At 36.6% G+C, this 21,964-nt stretch overlaps 1 protein-coding gene across 2 annotated transcripts in view; it reads right to left on the bottom strand.

Moving 5' to 3' along the window:
* Positions 1-21,964, bottom strand: part of LOC139150525 (cleavage and polyadenylation specificity factor subunit 2-like) — an 86,459-nt gene that overhangs the window by 25,264 nt on the left and 39,231 nt on the right. For both annotated transcript variants that reach the window (XM_070722948.1, XM_070722949.1), the window contains exons 8-10: positions 18,596-18,763; positions 12,312-12,406; positions 8,782-8,875 (exon numbers count right to left, since the gene is read on the bottom strand). In XM_070722948.1, the coding sequence (XP_070579049.1) occupies positions 8,782-8,875; positions 12,312-12,406; positions 18,596-18,763 (357 nt within the window). The remainder of the gene's footprint in view (positions 1-8,781; positions 8,876-12,311; positions 12,407-18,595; positions 18,764-21,964) is intronic.

Raw genomic sequence — 21,964 nt, 5'->3', positions numbered from 1 at the left:
TTAATGATAAATGTGGTGGGCATGACATATTTCTCAGCAACATTCTTTAGCTGTCCTCTATACAGCCAAAATGATGATACATTTATGAAGTTTCTACTGTGATTAGGAGTATAGCAACTGTAGTAAAAAATATGCAAACATATATGTTGTAAAAGCAGAGTATAGAAATGCCTAAAAATCAAACATGTAGATAACTGAAAGCAGTTTTCCACTTTTTTTAAAATGATTAAAGAAATATTTCTGTAATGAGAAAAGTTAATCCCGAAATTTCATATGCAAATTAAATTTCAATTTTCACAGGCACAATAATGATGGCATTCTTACGAGTACAAACAAAAAGTTACAAGCTATTTGACAAGTATTTTCAAAGTTCTATTGAATATATAGATGTATTACAATAAATGGATCCTTAAAGAACCTCAATGCCTTGATCGATCTGTCCTAGAGAAGATGATTTTGAAGAAAAATGATAACACAATTTTGAAAAGAATTGTACTCCGACAAATAACTCAAGATGGACGGCTGAAATGTAATGAATGACTTTACACACTGAAATTGATATCCATGAAAGACCTTGCAACTTGACCCGTAAACTGTGTTAGTTTAAAATCAACATCACATGTAATTTCGATCAATGAAGGTAGTTCCTAGTCAATTTCATATCATTTTTATTACAAAAATAGCGTCAATGACACTGTAGCTCCCATCCTGGACTATTTAGTGTTTGTTCTCTGGTCAGATATTTGAACATGTGTGAAAGGGATAAAGTGCATGAAGTGAAAATACTTGAATGTAATGTACTGGAGACAGTGAAATATGTTTAATGTATTTATTCAGAATATAAAATGGAAAAAATACAGAATTAGATATATCGAATACTGTGATACAACCATTAACTCAACAAGTCATTTACGATGACATAGTCCCCACTTGTAATAGGAGTATTAGTCTTGATGGGGCAGGAAAATGTGGTCATTAAGAAGTATCACTGGAGTGTATATGTTGAGATCTATGGGCACATAGGTCTATGTCGTTGTTCCCAATTTGAAACACATGAGGCATGTCTAAGTTATGGTTCTAAATCGGGAAAAAAGATCAGACCTCTAGCAGTATTGGCCAGCCAAGAAATACATATGCGCATTATAAATGAGGTACAAGATGTGACATCTTAAGGTCTAATATCCTATCAAAATTGGAGGTTATAGAACTTGTGGTTACTGAGATATGCATATATATGTATAATCAAGGTCAAAGGTCATCGAGGTCACATGACATTTTGAAAAAAAAAATTATATTGCTAATTAATCCCTATATGCCAAAAAATCAGATCTCTAGCTCTATTCGCTTGCCCAGAATTAGATGTGTACATAATTAATGAGGTAACGCGTGTGTTGTCATAAGGTCTCCCATCCTACTAAATACAAAGGACATAGCACTTGTGGTTACTTATTTATTGACATAAACATATATTTTAGGTAAAAGGTCATCGAAATCACATGACATTTGGTCAAAAAATTTCTCTGCTATAGTTATCCCTATATACCAAAAATCAGACATCCAGCTCTATTGGCTTGCTCAGAATGAGATATGTGCATAATTATTGAGGTACAGTATGTGGTGTCATAAGGTGTCCCATCATACCATACATGAAGGGTGTAGCACTTGTGGTTACTGAGTTATGGACAAATATGTATATTTGAGGTCAAAGGTCACCGAGGTCACGTGACATTTTGTCAAAAAAATTGTATTGCTAAGTTATCCCTATATACCAAAAATCAGACCTCTAGCTCTATTGGCTCGCTCAAAATTAGATATGCACATAATTATTGAGGTACAGTATGTGGTGTCATAAGGTGTCCCATCCAGGGCTCGAAATTAGCGGTAGTCCCGCGTCCATAGACTACCAACTTTTCCCTGGGGCTACCAAAGTCCATGAAATGGTAGCCCACATGGACTACCAAAGACCTGGGACATGAAATTCAGTCAGTACTTGGCGTGCCATGTCTGGTCTTTCACTTTTGGACGAGCTGAAATGCAGTCAAACCCAGCTTGACACAGTAAGGTCGTTCTGTGACTTTGTTTGCAAATTACAAAGACGACTTGCGATGGAACTTCGGAACAAAGTTTCAGTATCTCAACCGATGTAGTTGGATGACAAACACAGAAAACGAAGGCCAATGAAAACGCATTCTCATTGCATTTTGTATCAATCACAAACTCCTCCCTACTAGAGAAAGCTCATGGTCTGTTTTAGCCGTGCTCAGGAGATTGTGGTCATTGCCAAGACGTCTATCAAAATTGGCATGCAACTCTGAGAATGGATTGGGTTGTCAATACAATGATAGGTCACCAAACTTTTAAGTGTCACTGTCGTCAATTATACCAGTTTTCTTTTGGGTAATAAAGGTGTGCAAGTATTCACATCAAATGACTGAGAAATTCACTTCATGGGCAGAACCTTGAAAAATAGCTTTTTCTTCTCTTGTTATAAAAAAATTCCCCAAACTAAAATATGCATGGGCTACCAGACCTTGTCACTGGGCTACCAACTTCAGAAAATGGTAGCCCAAGTGGACTACCAGGGAAAAAAGTTAATTTCGAGCCCTGCCATCATACCATACATGAAGGGTGTAGCACTTGTGGTTACTGAGTTATGGACAAATATATTTGAGGTCAAAGGTCACCGAGGTCACGTGACATTATGTCAAAAAAATTGTATTGCTAAGTTATCCCTATATACCAAAAATCAGACCTCTAGCTCTATTGGCTCGCTCAAAATTAGATATGCGCATAATTAAGGAGGTACAATATGTGTTGTCATAAGGTGTCCCATCATACCATACATGAAGGGTGTAGCACTTGTGGTTACTGAGTTATGGACAAATATGTATATTTGAGGTCAAAGGTCACCGAGGTCACGTGACATTTTGTCAAAAAAATTGTATTGCTAAGTTATCCCTGTATACCAAAAATCAGACCTCTAGCTCTATTGGCTCGCTCAAAATTAGATATGCGCATAATAAATGAAGTACAATATGTGGCATCATAGGGTGTCCCATCATACCATACATGAAGGGTGCACAGTACGTATTTAATCCCATGATGCAACACGACTTGTATGCTCGGAGATCACCATCCTGCCACCGAGGGCGCCATTACATATATGACTAATGCTGTGTCCAAAAATAGCCACGAGCTGAAAATTGAGGTCATAGGCGTATACATGTTTGTTATCCTCGTTCGCAGTTACATCTATGGGATAGTTCGGAAGGCGTACATTTTTAGGTTTTTTTCCGGATCTTTATAGCATGATTCTATCCGAAGATTCACATTATTCAAAAATTGAAGTTGAGTTTCTATTTTTTGACCTTTTTTGGGATATTTTTTGCTATCTTCTCTCTGGTTTTTGATCGACAATGCCTGGAAGAGTACAGAAGTCATTGCTATGCTTGCTCCGCGTAAACGTATGGTCTGAGTTTTTTGTTTGACCGATTTTTAAAAATTTCATCGCAAATATTTGGTGAAAAATTAGATTTTTGATGATACTTAGCCTGTTTCTTGATGAGAAATGTTGATTTTGAAAAATTAAGACCATATCATCATTGTACGACTAAATACGATTCCAACGATATACTGCATGCCTATGTTGACCCCGAAATCGAGGGAGGAGATAGAGTTTGAAAAAAGACAATCACATCGGAATGAAAAATGTATTTCGCCATGTTACAAATTTGGCTTTTGTAAGCACATGCACTGTACTCATGTTTGCGCTCACTTGTGTCGCTACTAAAATCCTACGTTACTATACCATACCACATGCACCGTCATACGCCGTAGGTGAGCGGGGCGATTAGCTGTAGCGGAACACACAGCATCGTACGCAGGGCTACATACGCCGATGACTATAATGTGTGTGTGCTCATGCTGATGATGTACAAGTCTTTGGTAAACCTGTTCGATTTTTCGATCGCACGAAGTTTGATTAAATGTTTATTTTTGCTTGATCCGTGAACTACCAGGGCCAGAGTAGAACAGGCAGGTACGTAGTTTTGCAAACTGTCGACATAGGCTGTTTCGTGGTTGCCGATACTGTGTTACCCGGTCGTATAACGATAACAACAAACGCCAGCTGATAGGGGTATTTCATACAGAACTTCACGATCGCTTCAATTGAAAATTGCGACCGGTTATTTATATGCTCACAGTCAGTGTCAACAGATTTGCTGAATTTGAAGGGGTGCACAGTACTGTAGATTTCCCATAATTCATTGCAATTTGTATCCTCGGAGATACCCGAGTGAAGTCTACTATGTCTCCCATGTGTAGACAAATTCACAGACTATATATCAAAATTTTGAAAACGTACTTTTATGCACGCCATTCTTCTCAATTCTCATTTTAAATAATTTGGAAAATTATGCATAATTGAGAGAGGAGATAGCATTTTTGTGAAATTTGCCAGAGATTGTGTCCTCAGCCATACAGAATAATGTGATGGAAAGTAGGGAGACTAGTTGCACCTGTTTTATGAAACAAAAGGATATTGATTTTTTGCAATGGAAGTGACAAAAGAAATTTGCATGCTAAGTTTTCTCAGAGAATGACCCCTTTAGTTCGTCATAACTTGCTGCCTAAAAAGTATGGCATTTGTAGTACCTGCAGAATGTGACTTTTATGGTTGTTTAGTGGTTATTTTCAAACATTCACTGAAATATCTAAACGTACTTTTACTAGATATTATTTAAAAATTATTCTAATGCTGCACACTAGTGCTTACATGCAGAACTGAAAAAGTTTTTAGAAAAGTAACCTTCAAGGATACAAATCAAAGAGTATTGTGGGTAATTTATTGTACTGTGGGGTGCCGCATCAATTCAGTGCAGCTTGTTTTCAAAATGTGTTTCTGTCTTCGCGATCAGGTATCAGAAAAAACGGCGATTCACTGATTGTGCAAACAAGTTCCATCTTTCAACATCTGTTGAAAAACCACAAAACAGTGTCGTACATGTTCCTGGCCGGTGATAAATACATGCACGCATGTACAAGGCAAAGTTTCCACTTGCAATGTAAATATTTTCGAGGCGACCGCAATCGCCGTGACGAGACTGAACAGTGGACATACACTCTGATCGCGTTGCTACTGTTCACATGTGGTTTATGCGTCGTGCAATATGGCGACGACGCACTGTGCAATCTGATCTCCGTGCATACAAATCGTATTGCACTATGGGTAATATTGCGTACTGTGGGGTGTAGCACTTGTGGTTACTGACTTATGGACAAATATGTATATTTGAGGTCAAAGGTCACCGAGGTCACGTGACATTTTGTCAAAAAAATTGTATTGCTAAGTTATCCCTATATACCATATAGCTTTTTCTTCTCTTGTTATAAAAAAATTCCCCAAACTAAAATATGCATGGGCTACCAGACCTTGTCACTGGGCTACCAACTTCAGAAAATGGTAGCCCAAGTGGACTACCAGGGAAAAAGTTAATTTCGAGCCCTGCCATCATACCATACATGAAGGGTGTAGCACTTGTGGTTACTGAGTTATGGACAAATATGTATATTTGAGGTCAAAGGTCACCGAGGTCACGTGACATTTTGTCAAAAAAATTGTATTGCTAAGTTATCCCTATATACCAAAAATCAGACCTCTAGCTCTATTGGCTCGCTCAAAATTAGATATGCACATAATTAATGAGGTACAGTATGTGGCGTCATAAGGTGTCCCATCATACCATACATGAAGGCTGTAGCACTTGTGGTTACTGAGTTATGGACAAATATGTATATTTGAGGTCAAAGGTCACCGAGGTCACGTGACATTTTGTCAAAAAAATTGTTTTGCTAAGTTATCCCTATATACCAAAAATAGTGACAATGTCACTGGTCGCTCCCATATAGTTATCAAAACAAGCTAAAATCAAGCTAAAAGATTTTTTTATCACAAATAGAAACAATTCCCCCAATAAAATAAAATTATACAAATTTCACCAGAATTTGATCAAATCTTACTGACGTCGTCCGTAAAAACCTCTACACTAAGTTTCAACTCAATCGGACGTGTGGTTTCAGAGTTAAAAAAAAATTTTGATCAAAAATGAAAAAATTGCCAAAAAATGCAATAGCAAATTTCACCACGATTTGCCCAGATTTGAGAAAGGTCACTCCTATGCACTTCCATACCAAGTTTCAAATCAATCAGACTTGTGGTTTCAGAGAAGAAGATTTTTTGACCAAAATGGGAGAAAATTACAAAAAAATTCATGAAAAATAGCAAGTCCAAGATACTGACCCAAGATGTGCACAATCATTTCAGGTCAGCCCAAAGTACTTACATGCTAATTTTTCATCTAATCTGCTCAGTGGCTATTGAGATTTTCAATAAAATGTAAACTTGTAAACATATATACATATGGCTATGGGAGCTAACAAACGACCCAATGGTCGACAGAGCTCTGCTGTGTTATGAAGAGAGCAACGTTTTGTGACATATGTATTGATGAAGAAGGTTGAGATCTTTGATAGCTCATTTCAGGATGGCCTGACCTAAAATGGCAAAATTAGCTGCAAAAATACAAAATTGATGATTTCATCATAATTATGTATAAAAATGTATACCAAATATCAAAGCTATCACATGAGTAACTTTTGAGAAACAAATATTTTGACCAAAAACGGCAAAAACTGACCCAAAAATACAAAAATTGAAGATTTCATCAAATTTCACTATATCACACTAAGAGAACCCCCAGGAACCTGTATACCAAATATCAAAGGCATCAGACAAGTAGTTTTTGAGTAACACATTTTTTGACCAAAAATGGCAAAAATTGCACCAAAAATACAAAATTGCAGATTTCATCATATATTCTGTATATCATATTTAGTTTATCTGTAGGAACCTGTATACCAAATATCAAAGCTGTCAGACGAGCGGTTTTGATGAAATAAATTTTTGACCAAAAATGACAAAAAAAATCCTTAAAAATACAGATTTGCTTATTTCATCACAATTTGAACAAATCCAAGTTGGGCTATCCCTAGGGACCTGTATACCAAATATCAAAGCTGTCAGACGAGCGGTTTTGATGAAATAAATTTTTGACCAAAAATGAAAAAAAATTCCTTAAAAATACAGATTGGCTTATTTCATTACAATTTGAACAAATCCAAGTTGGGCTATCCCTAGGGACCTGTATACCAAATATCAAAGCTGTCAGACGAGCGGTTTTGATGAAATAAATTTTTGACCAAAAATGACAAAAAAATTCCTTAAAAATACAGATTTGCTTATTTCATCACAATTTGAACAAATCAAAGTTGGGCTATCCCTAGGGACCTGTATATTAAATATCAAAGCTGTCAGACAAGCGGTTTTGATGAAATAAATTTTTTGAGCAAAAATGACAAAAAAATTCCTTAAAATACAGATTTGCATATTTCATCACAATTTGAACAATCCAAGTTGGGTTGTCCCTAGGACCTGTATACCAAATATCAAAGCTGTCTGACCAGCGGTTATGAAGAAGGAGATTTTTTACCAAAAACGCCTTTTTTGGCACTAATTTGCATATTTTTGGCAATGACAACTTCATTTGAACAAAATCTCATCTACAGCCCATCATCCATGTACACACCAAATATCAAGATGAAATGTGCAGCGGTTTTGGAGTTTTTGATGTTGACGGACAGACATACAGACATACAGACATACAGACATACAGACATACAGACATTTTCCTAGCCTATAAGAATAGCTTCCATTGCCATATATACATATGGCTATGGGAGCTAAAAATCAGACCTCTAGCTCTATTGGCTTGCTATTATGTGCATAATTAATGAGGTACAATACTTGGCGTCATAAGGTGTCCCATCATACCATATATGAAGGGTGGTAGCACTTGTGGTTACTGAGTTATGGACAAATATGTATATTTGAGATCAAAGGTCATCAAGGTCACATGATATTTTGTCAAAATATCCGAGATATCTGCGTGAACGGATGGACTCACGGATGGACGAACAGACGGACATGACCCAATCTATAAGCCCACTGGACTTCATCCGTGGGGACTAAAAATTGTGTCACTGCATCCTTTTTGCAATATGAATACGATGAGAAACTAAATTTTTATTTTTCGTGGCCTTATACATGGGAGTCTATGGAGATCTGCCTTATACATGGGAGTCTATGGACGTGTAAACTAAAAATATGCAAATTTCACCACGATTTGCCCAAATTTGGGAAAGGTCACTCCTATGCACTTCCATACCAAGTTTCAAATCAATCGGACTTGTTGTTTCAGAGAAGAAGATTTTTTGACCAAAAATGGGAGAAAATTACAAAAAAATTCATGAAAAATAGCAAGTCCAAGATACTGACCCAAGATGTGCACAATCATTTCATGTCAGCCCAAAGTACTTACATGCTAATTTTTCATGTAATCTGCTCAGTGGTTATTGAGTTTTTTCAATTTTGACTGTTTTTACATTTTTTCACTTAATTTGCATATTTTTGGCAATGACAACTTCATTTGAACAAAATCTCATCTACAGCCCATCACTCATATACACACCAAATATCAAGATGAAATGTACAGCGGTTTTGGAGTTTTTGATGTTGACGGACAGACATACAGACATACAGACATACAGACATACATACATACAGACATTTCCCTAGCCTATAAGAATAGCTTCCATTGCCATATATACATATGGCTATGGGAGCTAATAAAACCACTTTTTTCTCACGTTGCACATCCTTACCTCACTTTTCATCATCAGATCATGTTTTGCTTTACCTACACCATCTACATCCATCTCATCTTCACTGTCATCACTGGATTCACCAGACAATGAACTGTTGAAAGAAAGTTCACATACAGTAACTCAACAATCCCTTAATCATCTGTATTTGCTTCTTAAAGTCAACATATACATGAATTTTATGTTACTATCATGTAAAACAAAAGAAAATATATCTCATGACAATGGAAAGTCTAAACAGACAATCAGTCTGAGTATAATTAGCTCACATGTTCACACGTGGGCTAATGTCACAGCGATGTCTGTCTGTCTGTCCGTGTCTCTGTGTGTGTGTGTGTGTGTCTGTCTGTCTGTCTGTCTGTTAACACGATAACTCAAAAATGCCTGAACAGATTCAAGTCAGATTTGGTAAACAGTACCATGTGCTACTTGCAAGAACTGATTAGATTTTGGTTGGTGTGGTTTGCATATTAATGAATTATGCAATATCATTTTTTTCCGTACAATGGTTTCCCTATGGAGACCGTAATGACAGTGTAGACATATATCAAGAAATACTGCACAAAATTTCATGAAACTTTTCACAGATGACAATCTCTGAACATGATGATGTCAATTATCTGCTCATTTGCATATTTAATGAACTTTTGTTTTTAGTGAAATAACTCTGAAATTCCTGCACCAAACTTAATGATACGTGCAACAAATATTGATCTGATATATATCTAATTATACGTAGAAGCATTGGGCATTGTCAAGTTAATAAATAGCTCATTTGCATATTTTATGAAGTTTTATAATTAGTCATATAACTGAAATATAACTGCACCAAATTTGATGAATTCTGCTGCAGATACTGATCTGACTGATATCTAACTGTGGCGTAAAGCACTTAGTAGTGTCAAGTTAATAAAGGGTTCATTTGCATATTTAATGAACTTTGTAATTAGGTATATAACTCTGAAATTGCGGCACCCAAGTCAGTGAAATCTGGTACAGATATTGATCTGATAAATATCTAATTGTATTGACAAGCATTTGGCAGTGTCAAGTTAACAAATAGTTCATTTGCATATTTTATGAAGTTTTGTAATTAGTCATATAACTCCGAAATAACTGCACCAAATGTGATGAAATCTGCTGCAGATACTGATCCGACAGATATCTAATTGTGGTGTCAAGAATTTAGTTGTGTGGAGTTAATTAAGGGTTCATTTGCATATCTAATGAACTTTGTAATTAGTGATATTACTCCAAAATTACAGCATTACATTTGATGAAACTTGCTACAGATATTGATCTGATAAATATTTAATTGTACTGAGAAATGTTGGGCGTGTCAAGTTAATAATTAGCTCATTTACATATTAAATGAAGTTTTGTAATTAGTGATTTAACTCTGAGAGTACTGTGCGAAAGTTGATGAAACCTGCTACATATAATGATATAACAGATATCTGATTGTTCTTATTACACACCTCACACGGGTGTCGATTATATTGGTATGAATTTGGTTTATTGACAGGAATATTGAAAAACATAACACACAGTCCCTCTATCCACCGGTCTGGAAACGCCTATTGTAAAAGGTGTCAATCACCTAGACCGCACAGCCGAACCGCGATACGAAGGCCAGTCACGTGATAATGCGTAGCTTCGGTTTGTCCTGCATGCCACAGTCCCCGATTGTGTGTACGCTTTTCTCGAATTTTCGCTGTTTTTGGCTCTATTAAGTGTTCTCTGCGTCTATCTACGACACGAAGACAGAAATTATCATATCCTGAAACTGGTGTGTGTTTTTCACGTTCCTTATCCCATCGTAAATGATGATAGTGTGCGATAATTTCTGGGGTTGACCGCTGCGAGTGTGTTGACGTAGCACAAGCAACGGCTGGAATCACACCGGAAAATTTGTCGTCCCTTTCTCTTGCAATGCTAGTAGTCAGTGTCTCCAAATATGATCTAAATATGTTTTCTGTGTAATATTCTGTGAAATCATGTCTGTTAACTGAACAGAATAGGAAAGACAACTGCAGAAATGCATGTAGATTTTAGTTGTGTGGTCACACATTTTCCCATGCAGCGTCAATATGGCGAACTCTCAATACGTATGCTTGTTCAGGCACGGCTGGAAACACACCGGAAAATTTGTCGTCCCTTTCTCTTGCAATGCTAGTAGTCAGTGCCTCCAAATATGATCTAAATATGTTTTCTGTGTAATATTCTGTGTGGTGTCTGTTAACTGAGCAGAATAGGAACGACAACTGCAGAAATGCACGTAGATTTTATTCGCATATTTTCCCATGCAGCATCAATATGGCGAACTCTCGATACGTACGCTCGCTCAGGCACAGTAAAATACCTTTTACAAAATGCTATCATGTCAACACAATAACAAGTTTGGTAATGAACTACTCAGCTGTCGATGTTAATATTCAGCTGATTTTGCCTGTCTTCTTGATTTCGGGCAATAGTCCATGACACTTGCGAACAGTGCGTGGCCATTTGTTTTTCGATCGTGATCATAATGCAACCATAATGTGTGGTCCCTTTCAAGCTTTATCTAGAGGGGCAACGTTACCCATTTAATGAAAAAATAAATTGTTTAGTGTTTCTAAAGGGAACAAGTTGTAATGTTTTGTGATATTCTGAAAATAACAACCCACAAACGTCATGTTTTTGAACGATCACATTGCGGCTGTCATAGGATCGTGGGGTAGCGACATTGATATAACGGCCAGTTTAAGGTGTGAATCGTGTGTTTGTTCATATCACGGAGTGTCACAAAGAAACCAGCCACATTTCCAGACCGGTGGATAGAGGGACTGTGCATAACACAATAAATCCTCGTCTGAGATAGTTACTCTGGCAGTAGACCGTATACATGTCTAGTCTTATCAGAAGTCTGTTTTCCACTCCGCGTCGTGTGCCTAATTGAACTGCTGTCAGAATATACAATGTCTGTCTTTGTTCTTGTTTTTGGGTTAGTGATTATCCTGAGGTCACCAAATGTTGCGTAACATCTCCTTGCTCGTTGTTTTGTCACTTTAATATGAGACAGGTCAAAGGTACAATTGTTTTACACAACTTCATAACAGTCAAAAAGTATGCAGTAATTCACGTCATACTGTATTATTTCATGCGTCCAGTAGTGTCTGATAAATGTCAATACATGTCGAGTCATCAGCAGTCAATTTCATGCTTGATAACTAAGTTTGCAATTTTGTCAAACTCAAACTCATCCCTTCCATTCAGGGGTCACATTAGTAGGTCAAGTTGTTTTGTTGAGTACTGTTGTGTCTGTTTACTAGATATCCAACATTCTGCGAAGCGTACTACTATTAATGAACCGGTTGTAAAACACGTGAGCACATTCAGTTCATATCTGGTTTTCTGTTACTGATTCTGTCATGTACATCAGAGTCTCTTCTTTGCTGCAGTGTGATATATACAACCATCATAAATTTGATTTCATTGCTTAAATAAATGTAAAGTTGATGAAAACTTAACAAAATAAAACTTGTACTTACCCTTTGTCATGAGTTTTATTTTCATATTCCTTTTCTTTCTCTTTCTTCAGATACTCTTCCAATTCTGATCCTTCCAATCGTACTCTCTTTCTAACCTTAATTAATCAGACAGACAAATGTTGACAAGAACAAAGCACTATGGCCACTCTGTCAATGTGATCAAATGCTGTGCTAAAATATTTCTCTACAGGAGAAGAGACATGTAAAATTGTATATCCTTGACTTGACTCTCTTTCTAAATCTTTACAGCACAAATACAAGACATATTTACAGGGACAGAAGCTGTAACTTTTGATGATTTTTCAAAATTTTCTTTTCTTACATCAAGTACAAATTCTTGTGCTACTCCTAAAGGCATGTAGAACCATCTACTATTCAGCTTGCCAACAGAGTACATATTGGTATATGTGTAAAAGCAGACTCTTATTGTTGATATTTCAATTTTTATCCGTACTAAAATTCACTTGTCAGTGATAACAATGCCAGTCTACACGTGTAATGTATAGGCTGAGTTGACAAACAGAATACTGTGCATTGTAACATACTTTTGGGAGTAAATGAAAAATACCGTCAAGGACAGTGTGCTCACATTCGGTTTGAATTGGTAAATTCAAGAAATATTTAAACCAGAAAAACAAGAATGACAAAAGCAAATAAGGTGTCCAACTTAGGTACTGGAGGTCATCTTTAGGAACATGCATATCAACTTCTATAGCAATGGGACAAGCATATCCTACATACATAAGCAAATGTCAACAAAAAAATTAGCCAGAGAAGCTTGACATACAGAAAAGGTGGGAGAGTGGGGAAAAAATAAAGAGTGGGAAAAAATGTACAAGGGATCTGGTAAAAAGTAATGCTACCTCATCAATCTTCTAGCCCCTACCCCCTCCTGAATATCAAATGTTCCATCCCTTGGTTGACCATTGTTATACAAGACCAGCTGGCAGGAATGTATTTACAACCTTGGGGATGTTTTAATTAATGCTATGAGTGCTATCATTCGTATGTAAACAGCAGTGTTTTGCCCAGAGTGTGTTCTTGCGTCTTTTGACGCAAAATTAGCAACAATGTCCAGCAAAAATACCGGACATGGGTCACAGGGACGCACTATAATCTGGGCTAGAATTGTAAGTCAAGCGTCCACAGACAGACTACCTTTTTAGCTACCAAATTACACACTTGATAGCCCATACATTGCTTCTCTATTGAGACAATGAAACATTGAAAATTTAGTCTATTTTTTTGTCACAATGTAAACACTATTGGAAAATCAGTTAGTCTGTTACGGTCTAAGATTCATGGTATGAGCAAGGCGATGTGCGTCCACTGGGCCCTGCACCCTGGGGAACAAAAATCAAATGCCAGGCCACATACATGTACGATCCCTACCGTATAACCAGACAATGATTTCGGAAACGGAAGGCTTGTAAAAAGAACAACTAACTTTTCACAAAGCAAATTTTATTGACCACCAACTTGAAATGAAACGTTTACATGTAAATATATGCTAGTGTAGTGAAATACGGAGAATCAAATTTTCAGTCACTAGTTTACACTAGCCAGGGCACATTGCTTCAAACAGAATTGACTGCACGTGTATTTGGTGTTCTGGAAGCTAATGACCTCACCTAAAATATCATCAACCCCACAATTTTGTTGAAACACTATGTCCTTGACTTTCAAAGTAGTAATTTGCCATAAATTTCCCCACAAGGAGTCTCATACAACTATCCGATCATCTCAAGCCAGCCCAGCAAGAGATCGAGATCACCATGCTGAATACCTTATATGGTCAAGACCCCCTACCTTGATTGTAGCTGATCTTAACAAGAACGTTAACAACCTAGCTTGTCAAAACAGCGTAATGGCAATGCGCTATTGCTATCATGAGGATCAAGTTCTCTTAGATATTTGTGTTTTCAAACTATATTTTTGCAATTTTTAGGGAAAAGTGTCAGTCATTGGAGCAATTATAAAAAGAAGAGAACTTTATAGCACTTATAAAAAAAACCCAGGTTACAATGTGCATCAAACTATTGTCTTCAACCACTTCTAGTTCTGGAATCATAAGTGTAATGAAACATCTTTATTTCTGTTAAACACATTTAATGCAGTGAATGGCAAAAATCCCCATAAAAGAAAAATGCGCATGAAATCGATTTATCATGATGTCTTTTTTACATTTCAAAACTGTAAATACAACCAGTTAAAATGACTTTGTCACAAACCATTATAGGAGACGTCAAGCAATCTTAATTTTGAAATGAATGTATGTATTCATGATATCAAATTTTCGATGGAAAACGACAGCCCTACATGTTTACAATACCTTTCCGCCTTGGTGACTTGACTTTGCTTTGCGTTCTTCGCTCACACATTGACCCCCTATTGTAACTCAGTGTCCCCCTATTTTAACAATAATGGGACACTGTGTCCCACTTTTACAATTCCTGGGCAAAACACTGAAACAGCACTTAAATCAGTTACAGATAGTGAAATGCCTTCCACTGTGGGGGGATTACGACATCTGGAATTATCCTGGATCTAAATTTCTCATCAGTTCTTGTGTGTCTTACATGCAAAAGTTGCAAAAATTGATTCGCAATGAAAAAATTTACCTCAGGTTTGTTTTCTAGATCAAATTTTACTACAAATTGATATTAAATATGACAAAATTATGTTCACAGCCTTCGAAACTCTCTCACAACATCCTGGGTTGGTGTAGGTCATTTTATAAGGTCACAAACTGAGAAAATTACCTAAAATATAAAAATTTGGGGGTTTTTAACACTTTGAGCAGAATATATATCTAATAACATCCCTCAGGACTTTTGTACCAAATTACAAAGCTATCAGACAAGTTATTTTGAGAACAAGTTTTCTTGACCAAAAATGACAAAATTGTCTTAAAAATACAAATATGTATATTTCAGGACAACAGGGATAGAAATACTTTATAATTTCTTGTGGCAAAAGTTTGCCACCAGCTATGAAATCAGGTGGCAATTATGAAAAATCTGGTGGCAGTTTAACAGATCAAGTGATCGTATAATAAAACATTTTGTCATTGCCACATACTCTTTCTAATTTACAAATTCTTGAAAATATGGTGAGTACACATCACAAAAGTCAACCAATACTACAGGCCTCAAAGAAAATTTTTCAAACTTACTAGCCGTGGAACACGTGATTTTTCATTTTTACTTGCCCGGGAGGAAAAGTTACTTGCTCTAAATTTCTAATAATTGTACCAGTAATTTCTAACACAGAGCAAGAGTTTGGCCATATTAAGTGAATCCAAAGCGGAAAAAAGCGGATTGAAACATGAACTACATCTTGTTAAAATGAAGGACTACTGGTATTATCAAATCTGAAATGTAGCAGGAGAAATGTGACACTATACTTTAGTCTTTTCTGTTCATTTGGCCATCTAGAAAACATCTTTGAATTTGGAATTTTTCCACAACCTATCCAAAATTAAAATCTTTGCATAAGATTAATAAGATTGTGTGACTTTCAGATTTTCTCCATAAAATAATGTCTTTAATTTACAAAGTGCATGGCTGGCTGCTGCTCTGTATTATATTATCAAGCTGAGATCACAAACAACTGCTCTACTAGTGTTTATCTACCAATGCATACGCACATGTACATCTGCAACCCTTTTTAATACATGTTTACATGTTTACTCTCTAAGGACAGCCGTCTTTTAAAGTTTTATTTTGATAAATGTCTTCGTAAAAAACGCAGGTTCAAGTTTCGTTTTTGTTACTCTTCAGTGCAGATTTGTTTTCTGTAAGTGAGAGCCGATCCCTAGCAACAAAGGTCTTGTAATTTGAAACTGTCTGCATCTCACGCACTGCGTAGCTGCAATATCTGGCCTCCTTGGTTGACTGAGCCCGTTTCGACTACGATGTAAACATGTACTTTTTCAACTGGGGGTTGATTAATGCGTTTCACACTAAGCATTGACACATCCATGGGTTCAAATAAAGTTTAAATCCATTTACCAAGCACAAGGTGCAATTACACTCTCAAGTGAAGTCGACCGTCATACACTTGCACAAAGAGAACGGCAACCACTGTCAAGGGCATACCACTTTACGGCACACATAGAAAACAGTCAGTTCACTCCGTGTATGTTGGAGAGAACATGTCGCAAAACTCTAATTTTACGACTTTTTTTGTGTTTCACAACAGTAAGAACGATTATTTTGCGATATCGGACGGATTTTCAAGGGTTTTCAGACAAAAACTTCTCAGAGTTGAAGGACTTACGACAATGATTGTAGGCATGTACAGACCTAATGAAATGTGTTTTCAAGCTTGAATTGTCCACTGAGCTTTAATAGTTAATTCAACCGCTGGTGCACTTGCCCGTGGGACGGGAAGCATATTGATTTTACTTGCCCGAACGCAAAATTCACCAGCCACAGGCGTCGGCGATACGAATTTTTGAGTTCTGTACTACTGGCTAATGAATTGCAAGTATCTATAATTATTTTAATCACGCAGGCTGCGGTTTGGCTTTGTTTTCAAAATGTCACAACATGCTTTTATCTTGTTCGGTATGACTGCATATGCAGCTATCACAGAGGGCAACAACATGTCAAGTGTACAAAAGCTGCTGTCATCGATATCGAGATTAGCCAACACAAGTTTGGATTCACGCTATGTTTTCATTCATGCCTCAATGTCGCAATTAGTTTGTTTTTTTTTGCTAATGAGTGTTTCCGCCGTCAGTGTTCCTTCAGTGTTCCTTCAGTGATCCTTCAGTCAAGCCATAGGATCGATGACCCAAAATAGCGCTGATCGCAAATGACGTCACTGTTCTCTCTAATTAATATGCATAAATAAACATTTGTCCGCATTTTCAGCATAAACGACGAAAATAAAACCTGTGAGTTTTAGAATGGCTATTTAGCATCACACTTATTCGTATGAATTGATGACTGAGACTACAAGCTGCAACAACAGCCGTGCATACAACGACAAAATTTGTCCGAATTTCAGCATATTTGTCCAAAAGTCGCTATATGCAGCTACATATATATCTAGTAACAAACCCGAAATCGCGATCAACGCTATTTAGTGGCAGAAAAATACCACCAGAAAAAAATTTTGGTGGCATATTGACAGGTTTTGGTGGCAAATGCCACCATTGCCACCGATTATTTCGAATACTGGGACAATTTCCACATTTCTAACTATTGTCATCCCTGGACATCTGTACACCAAATATAAAAGCTGTCTGTCCAGGGGCTTTAAAAAGAAAATATTTTTTAAGATTTTTTGACAAAAAATGACAAAAATTGCCCAAAAACAGTAATTCTTCCAATTTTGTCATAATTTCAACAATTAGAAGGGCAACACCCTTGCAAGCATCCAATCCAAATTTGAGAGCAATTGGGCTAGTGGTTTCAGAGAAGAAGAAATTTTACTTAAAATGAGAAAAATAACCAAAAATTTCAGCAAAAATACAAAATTCGAGATATCTTCACGATATTCATAAAACTGATTTTGATCAACCTTAGGAACCTGTATACCTAATATCAAAGCTATCAGATAAGTAATTTTTGAATAAAAAATTTTGACCAAAAATTCGGAAAATTGCCCCAAAATTACAATATGAAAATTTCAAATCAACTTGTATAAACATGACTGAGGTCATCCTGAGGAACATGTATACCACCTTTCAAAGCAATCAGACGAGTGGTTTCAGAGAAAAACATTTTTTGACTAAAAACTGAAAAAATTACCCCAAAAATAGAAACATGCAAATTTCATCACAAATTTTGAACACCTAATTTAGAATACCTAAAGGAACGTGCACACCAAGTTTCAACCCAATCTGACCAACGGTTACAGAGTTTGAGCAATTTGCAGGGTTTTCCTTTTTTCCCCTCATTTGCATATTTTTGACACTGACAAGTTCATTTGAACAAATTCACATCTCCACCCCTAGGTGCACCTGTACACCAAATACTAAGACAGTAGGTGCTGCGGTTTAGCTGTTTTTGACGTGGACGGACATACATACATACATACATACATACATACATACATACATACATACAGACATGCAAATCAGATACAAATGAACTGATTCAGCTTATACGAAAACCTCACACTGGTATACCAAATATGAGCTAAAAACACTAGTTGCCATCAGGAATGAAAATAGTGAAAAAATCATCACGAGTTACAGCTACTGTTCCTGTACAGTATAGTATCTTAAAACTATGGTAATTTTTTTCAAAAGAACAATGACAAATACTTACTGTTAGATTGATTGATTTCGGATTGGGTTGATCTATCAAATTCATAGCTAATGTTCCTGGTGATGTTCGGGTTGTCAAAATCACACAATTTTTGGGATTACTGCAATAATCTAAAAATAGGTCTCTTGAGAAGCCCCATTCTAAGTCAGGTACACTTGCAAGAACAGTCTGAAAATTGAATTTTAAAATACAAGAAACTGGAAAACAGTGGTATGCTGGAAGGAATATTGGGTTGTAACGGAATGAAGCAAATAGGAATACATGTAGAAATGACTACAGATAGAGAAGGTAAGCAGTGAATTGCAGAATCTGAATGTTTATGACATGGATGAATTAGGTGTTGCACAGAGAAATGGTGTACATTGCCATATGTGGCGCCATACATGGTAGTATATTGATCAACAGTAATTGTTCATACACACATTAAAAGCTACATTGGTGTGGAGATTGAAATTCTATTCACTGATTCTGAAACATTAACAAGTCATAATATTCAATGTATTCTTTTCTTGAGAACACTGGAAACAAAAAACTACAGCACTTTTATGCCTGCTACCAATGTTGCATGAATTCCACTTTGTAGTCATGTAATTTTGGAACAGTTGTTTTTGTACATTGATGGATAATTCATCAGTGAGTTTTCCAGAGCACATTGTCTCATCTAATAAATACACAGCAACCACTTTGAGATTATATTATGCTTTCTAAATTGTTATTGGTCTTGATATTCAGTAAAATATTTCAATGCAGGGTTTAGACACATCCTGTCAACTGAACCTGTTTGTAAAATTTTAGAAAATTGCATAGAGGTTCCATGGTATGCAATCAGTTGCTTTCATTGAGACAATACTATCAATGTGTATTTCATTTACTCACAGATTGTAACAATTCTAATCTCTAGTCTTTTCTTTCCAAGTGCTGTAACAATGTTGACATGAAAACTGACTGACATCTACCCTACAGTGTGGGTTCTGTAACAATGTTGATATGAAAACTGACTGATATCTGCCCTACAGTGTTGGTTCTGTAACAATGTTGATATGAAAACTGACTGACATCTACCCTACTGTGTTGGTTCTGTAACAATGTTGATGTGAAAACTGACTGACATCTACCCTACTGTGTTGGTTCTGTAACAATGTTGATGTGAAAACTGACTGACATCTACCCTACAGTGTTGGTTCTGTAACAATGTTGATATGAAAACTGACTGACATCTACCCTACTGTGTTGGTTCTGTAACAATGTTGATGTGAAAACTGACTGACATCTACCCTACAGTGTTGGTTCTGTAACAATGTTGATATGAAAACTGACTGACATCTACCCTACTGTGTTGGTTCTGTAACAATGTTGATATGAAAACTGACTGACATTTACCCTACAGTGTTGGTTCTGTAACAATGTTGATATGAAAACTGACTGACATCTACCCTACAGTGTTGGTTCTGTAACAATGTTGATGTGAAAACTGACTGATATCTACCCTACTGTGTTGGTTCTGTAACAATGTTGATGTGAAAACTGACTGACATCTACCCTATAGTGTTGGTTCTGTAACAATGTTGATATGAAAACTGACTGATATCTGCCCTACAGTGTTGGTTCTGTAATAATGTTGATATGAAAACTGACTGACATCTACCCTACAGTGTTGGTTCTGTAACAATGTTGATATGAAAACCGACTGACATCTACCCTACTGTGTTGGTTCTGTAACAATGTTGATATGAAAACTGACTGACATCTACCTTATAGTGTTGGTTCTGTAACAATGTTGATATGAAAACTGACTGATATCTGCCCTACAGTGTTGGTTCTGTAATAATGTTGATATGAAAACTGACTGACATCTACCCTACAGTGTTGGTTCTGTAACAATGTTGATATGAAAACCGACTGACATCTACCCTACTGTGTTGGTTCTGTAACAATGTTGATATGAAAACTGACTGACATCTACCCTACAGTGTTGGGTCTGTAACAATGTTGATGTGAAAACTGACTGACATCTGCCCTACTGTGTTGGTTCAGTAACAATGTTGATATGAAAACTGACTGACATCTACCCTACTGTGTTGGTTCTGTAACAATGTTGATGTGAAAACTGACTGACATCTACCCTACCGGTACTGTGTTGGTTCTGTAACAATGTTGATATGAAAACTGACTGACATCTACCCTACTGTGTTGGTTCTGTAACAATGTTGATGTGAAAACTGACTGACATCTACCCTACAGTGTTGGTTCTGTAACAATGTTGATATGAAAACTGACTGACATCTACCCTACAGTGTTGGTTCTGTAACAATGTTGATGTGAAAACTGACTGATATCTACCCTACAGTGTTGGTTCTGTAACAATGTTGATGTGAAAACTGACTGACATCTACCCTATAGTGTTGGTTCTGTAACAATGTTGATGTGAAAACTGACTGATATCTACCCTACAGTGTTGGTTCTGTAATAATGTTGATATGAAAACTGACTGACATCTACCCTACAGTGTTGGTTCTGTAACAATGTTGATATGAAAACTGATTGACATCTACCCTACAGTGTTGGTTCTGTAACAATGTTGATGTGAAAACTGACTGACATCTACCCTACTGTGTTGGTTCTGTAACAATGTTGATATGAAAACTGACTGACATCTGCCCTACTGTGTTGGTTCTGTAACAATGTTGATCTGAAAACTGACTCACATCTGCCCTACTGTATTGGTTCTGTAACAATGTTGATGTGAAAACTGACTGACATCTGCCCTACTGTGTTGGTTCTGTAACAATGTTGACATGAAAACTGACTGACATCTGCCCTACTGTCTTAATTCTGTAACAATGTTGATATGAAAACTGACTGACATCTGCCCTACTGTATTGGTTCTGTAATAATGTTGATATGAAAACTGACTGACATCTGCCCTACTGTATTGGTTCTGTAACAATGTTGATATGAAAACTGACTGACATCTACCCTACTGTCTTGGTTCTGTAATAATGTTGATGTGAAAACTGACTGACATCTGCCCTACTGTATTGGTTCTGTAATAATGTTGATATGAAAACTGACTGACATCTGCCCTACTGTATTGGTTCTGTAACAATGTTGATATGAAAACTGACTGACATCTACCCTACTGTCTTGGTTCTGTAACAATGTTGATGTGAAAACTGACTGATATCTGCCCTACTGTATTGGTTCTGTAACAATGTTGATGTGAAAACTGACTGATATCTGCCCTACTGTATTGGTTCTGTAATAATGTTGATGTGAAAACTGACTGACATCTGCCCTACTGTATTGGTTCTGTAATAATGTTGATATGAAAACTGACTGACATCTACCCTACTGTATTGGTTCTGTAAC

The sequence above is a fragment of the Ptychodera flava genome, chromosome 14, assembly GCF_041260155.1.
Source record: "Ptychodera flava strain L36383 chromosome 14, AS_Pfla_20210202, whole genome shotgun sequence".
NCBI lineage: Eukaryota > Metazoa > Hemichordata > Enteropneusta > Ptychoderidae > Ptychodera > Ptychodera flava.
The sequence above is the reverse complement of the archived record's forward strand: the minus strand, read 5'-3'. Positions and strand labels throughout refer to the sequence as shown.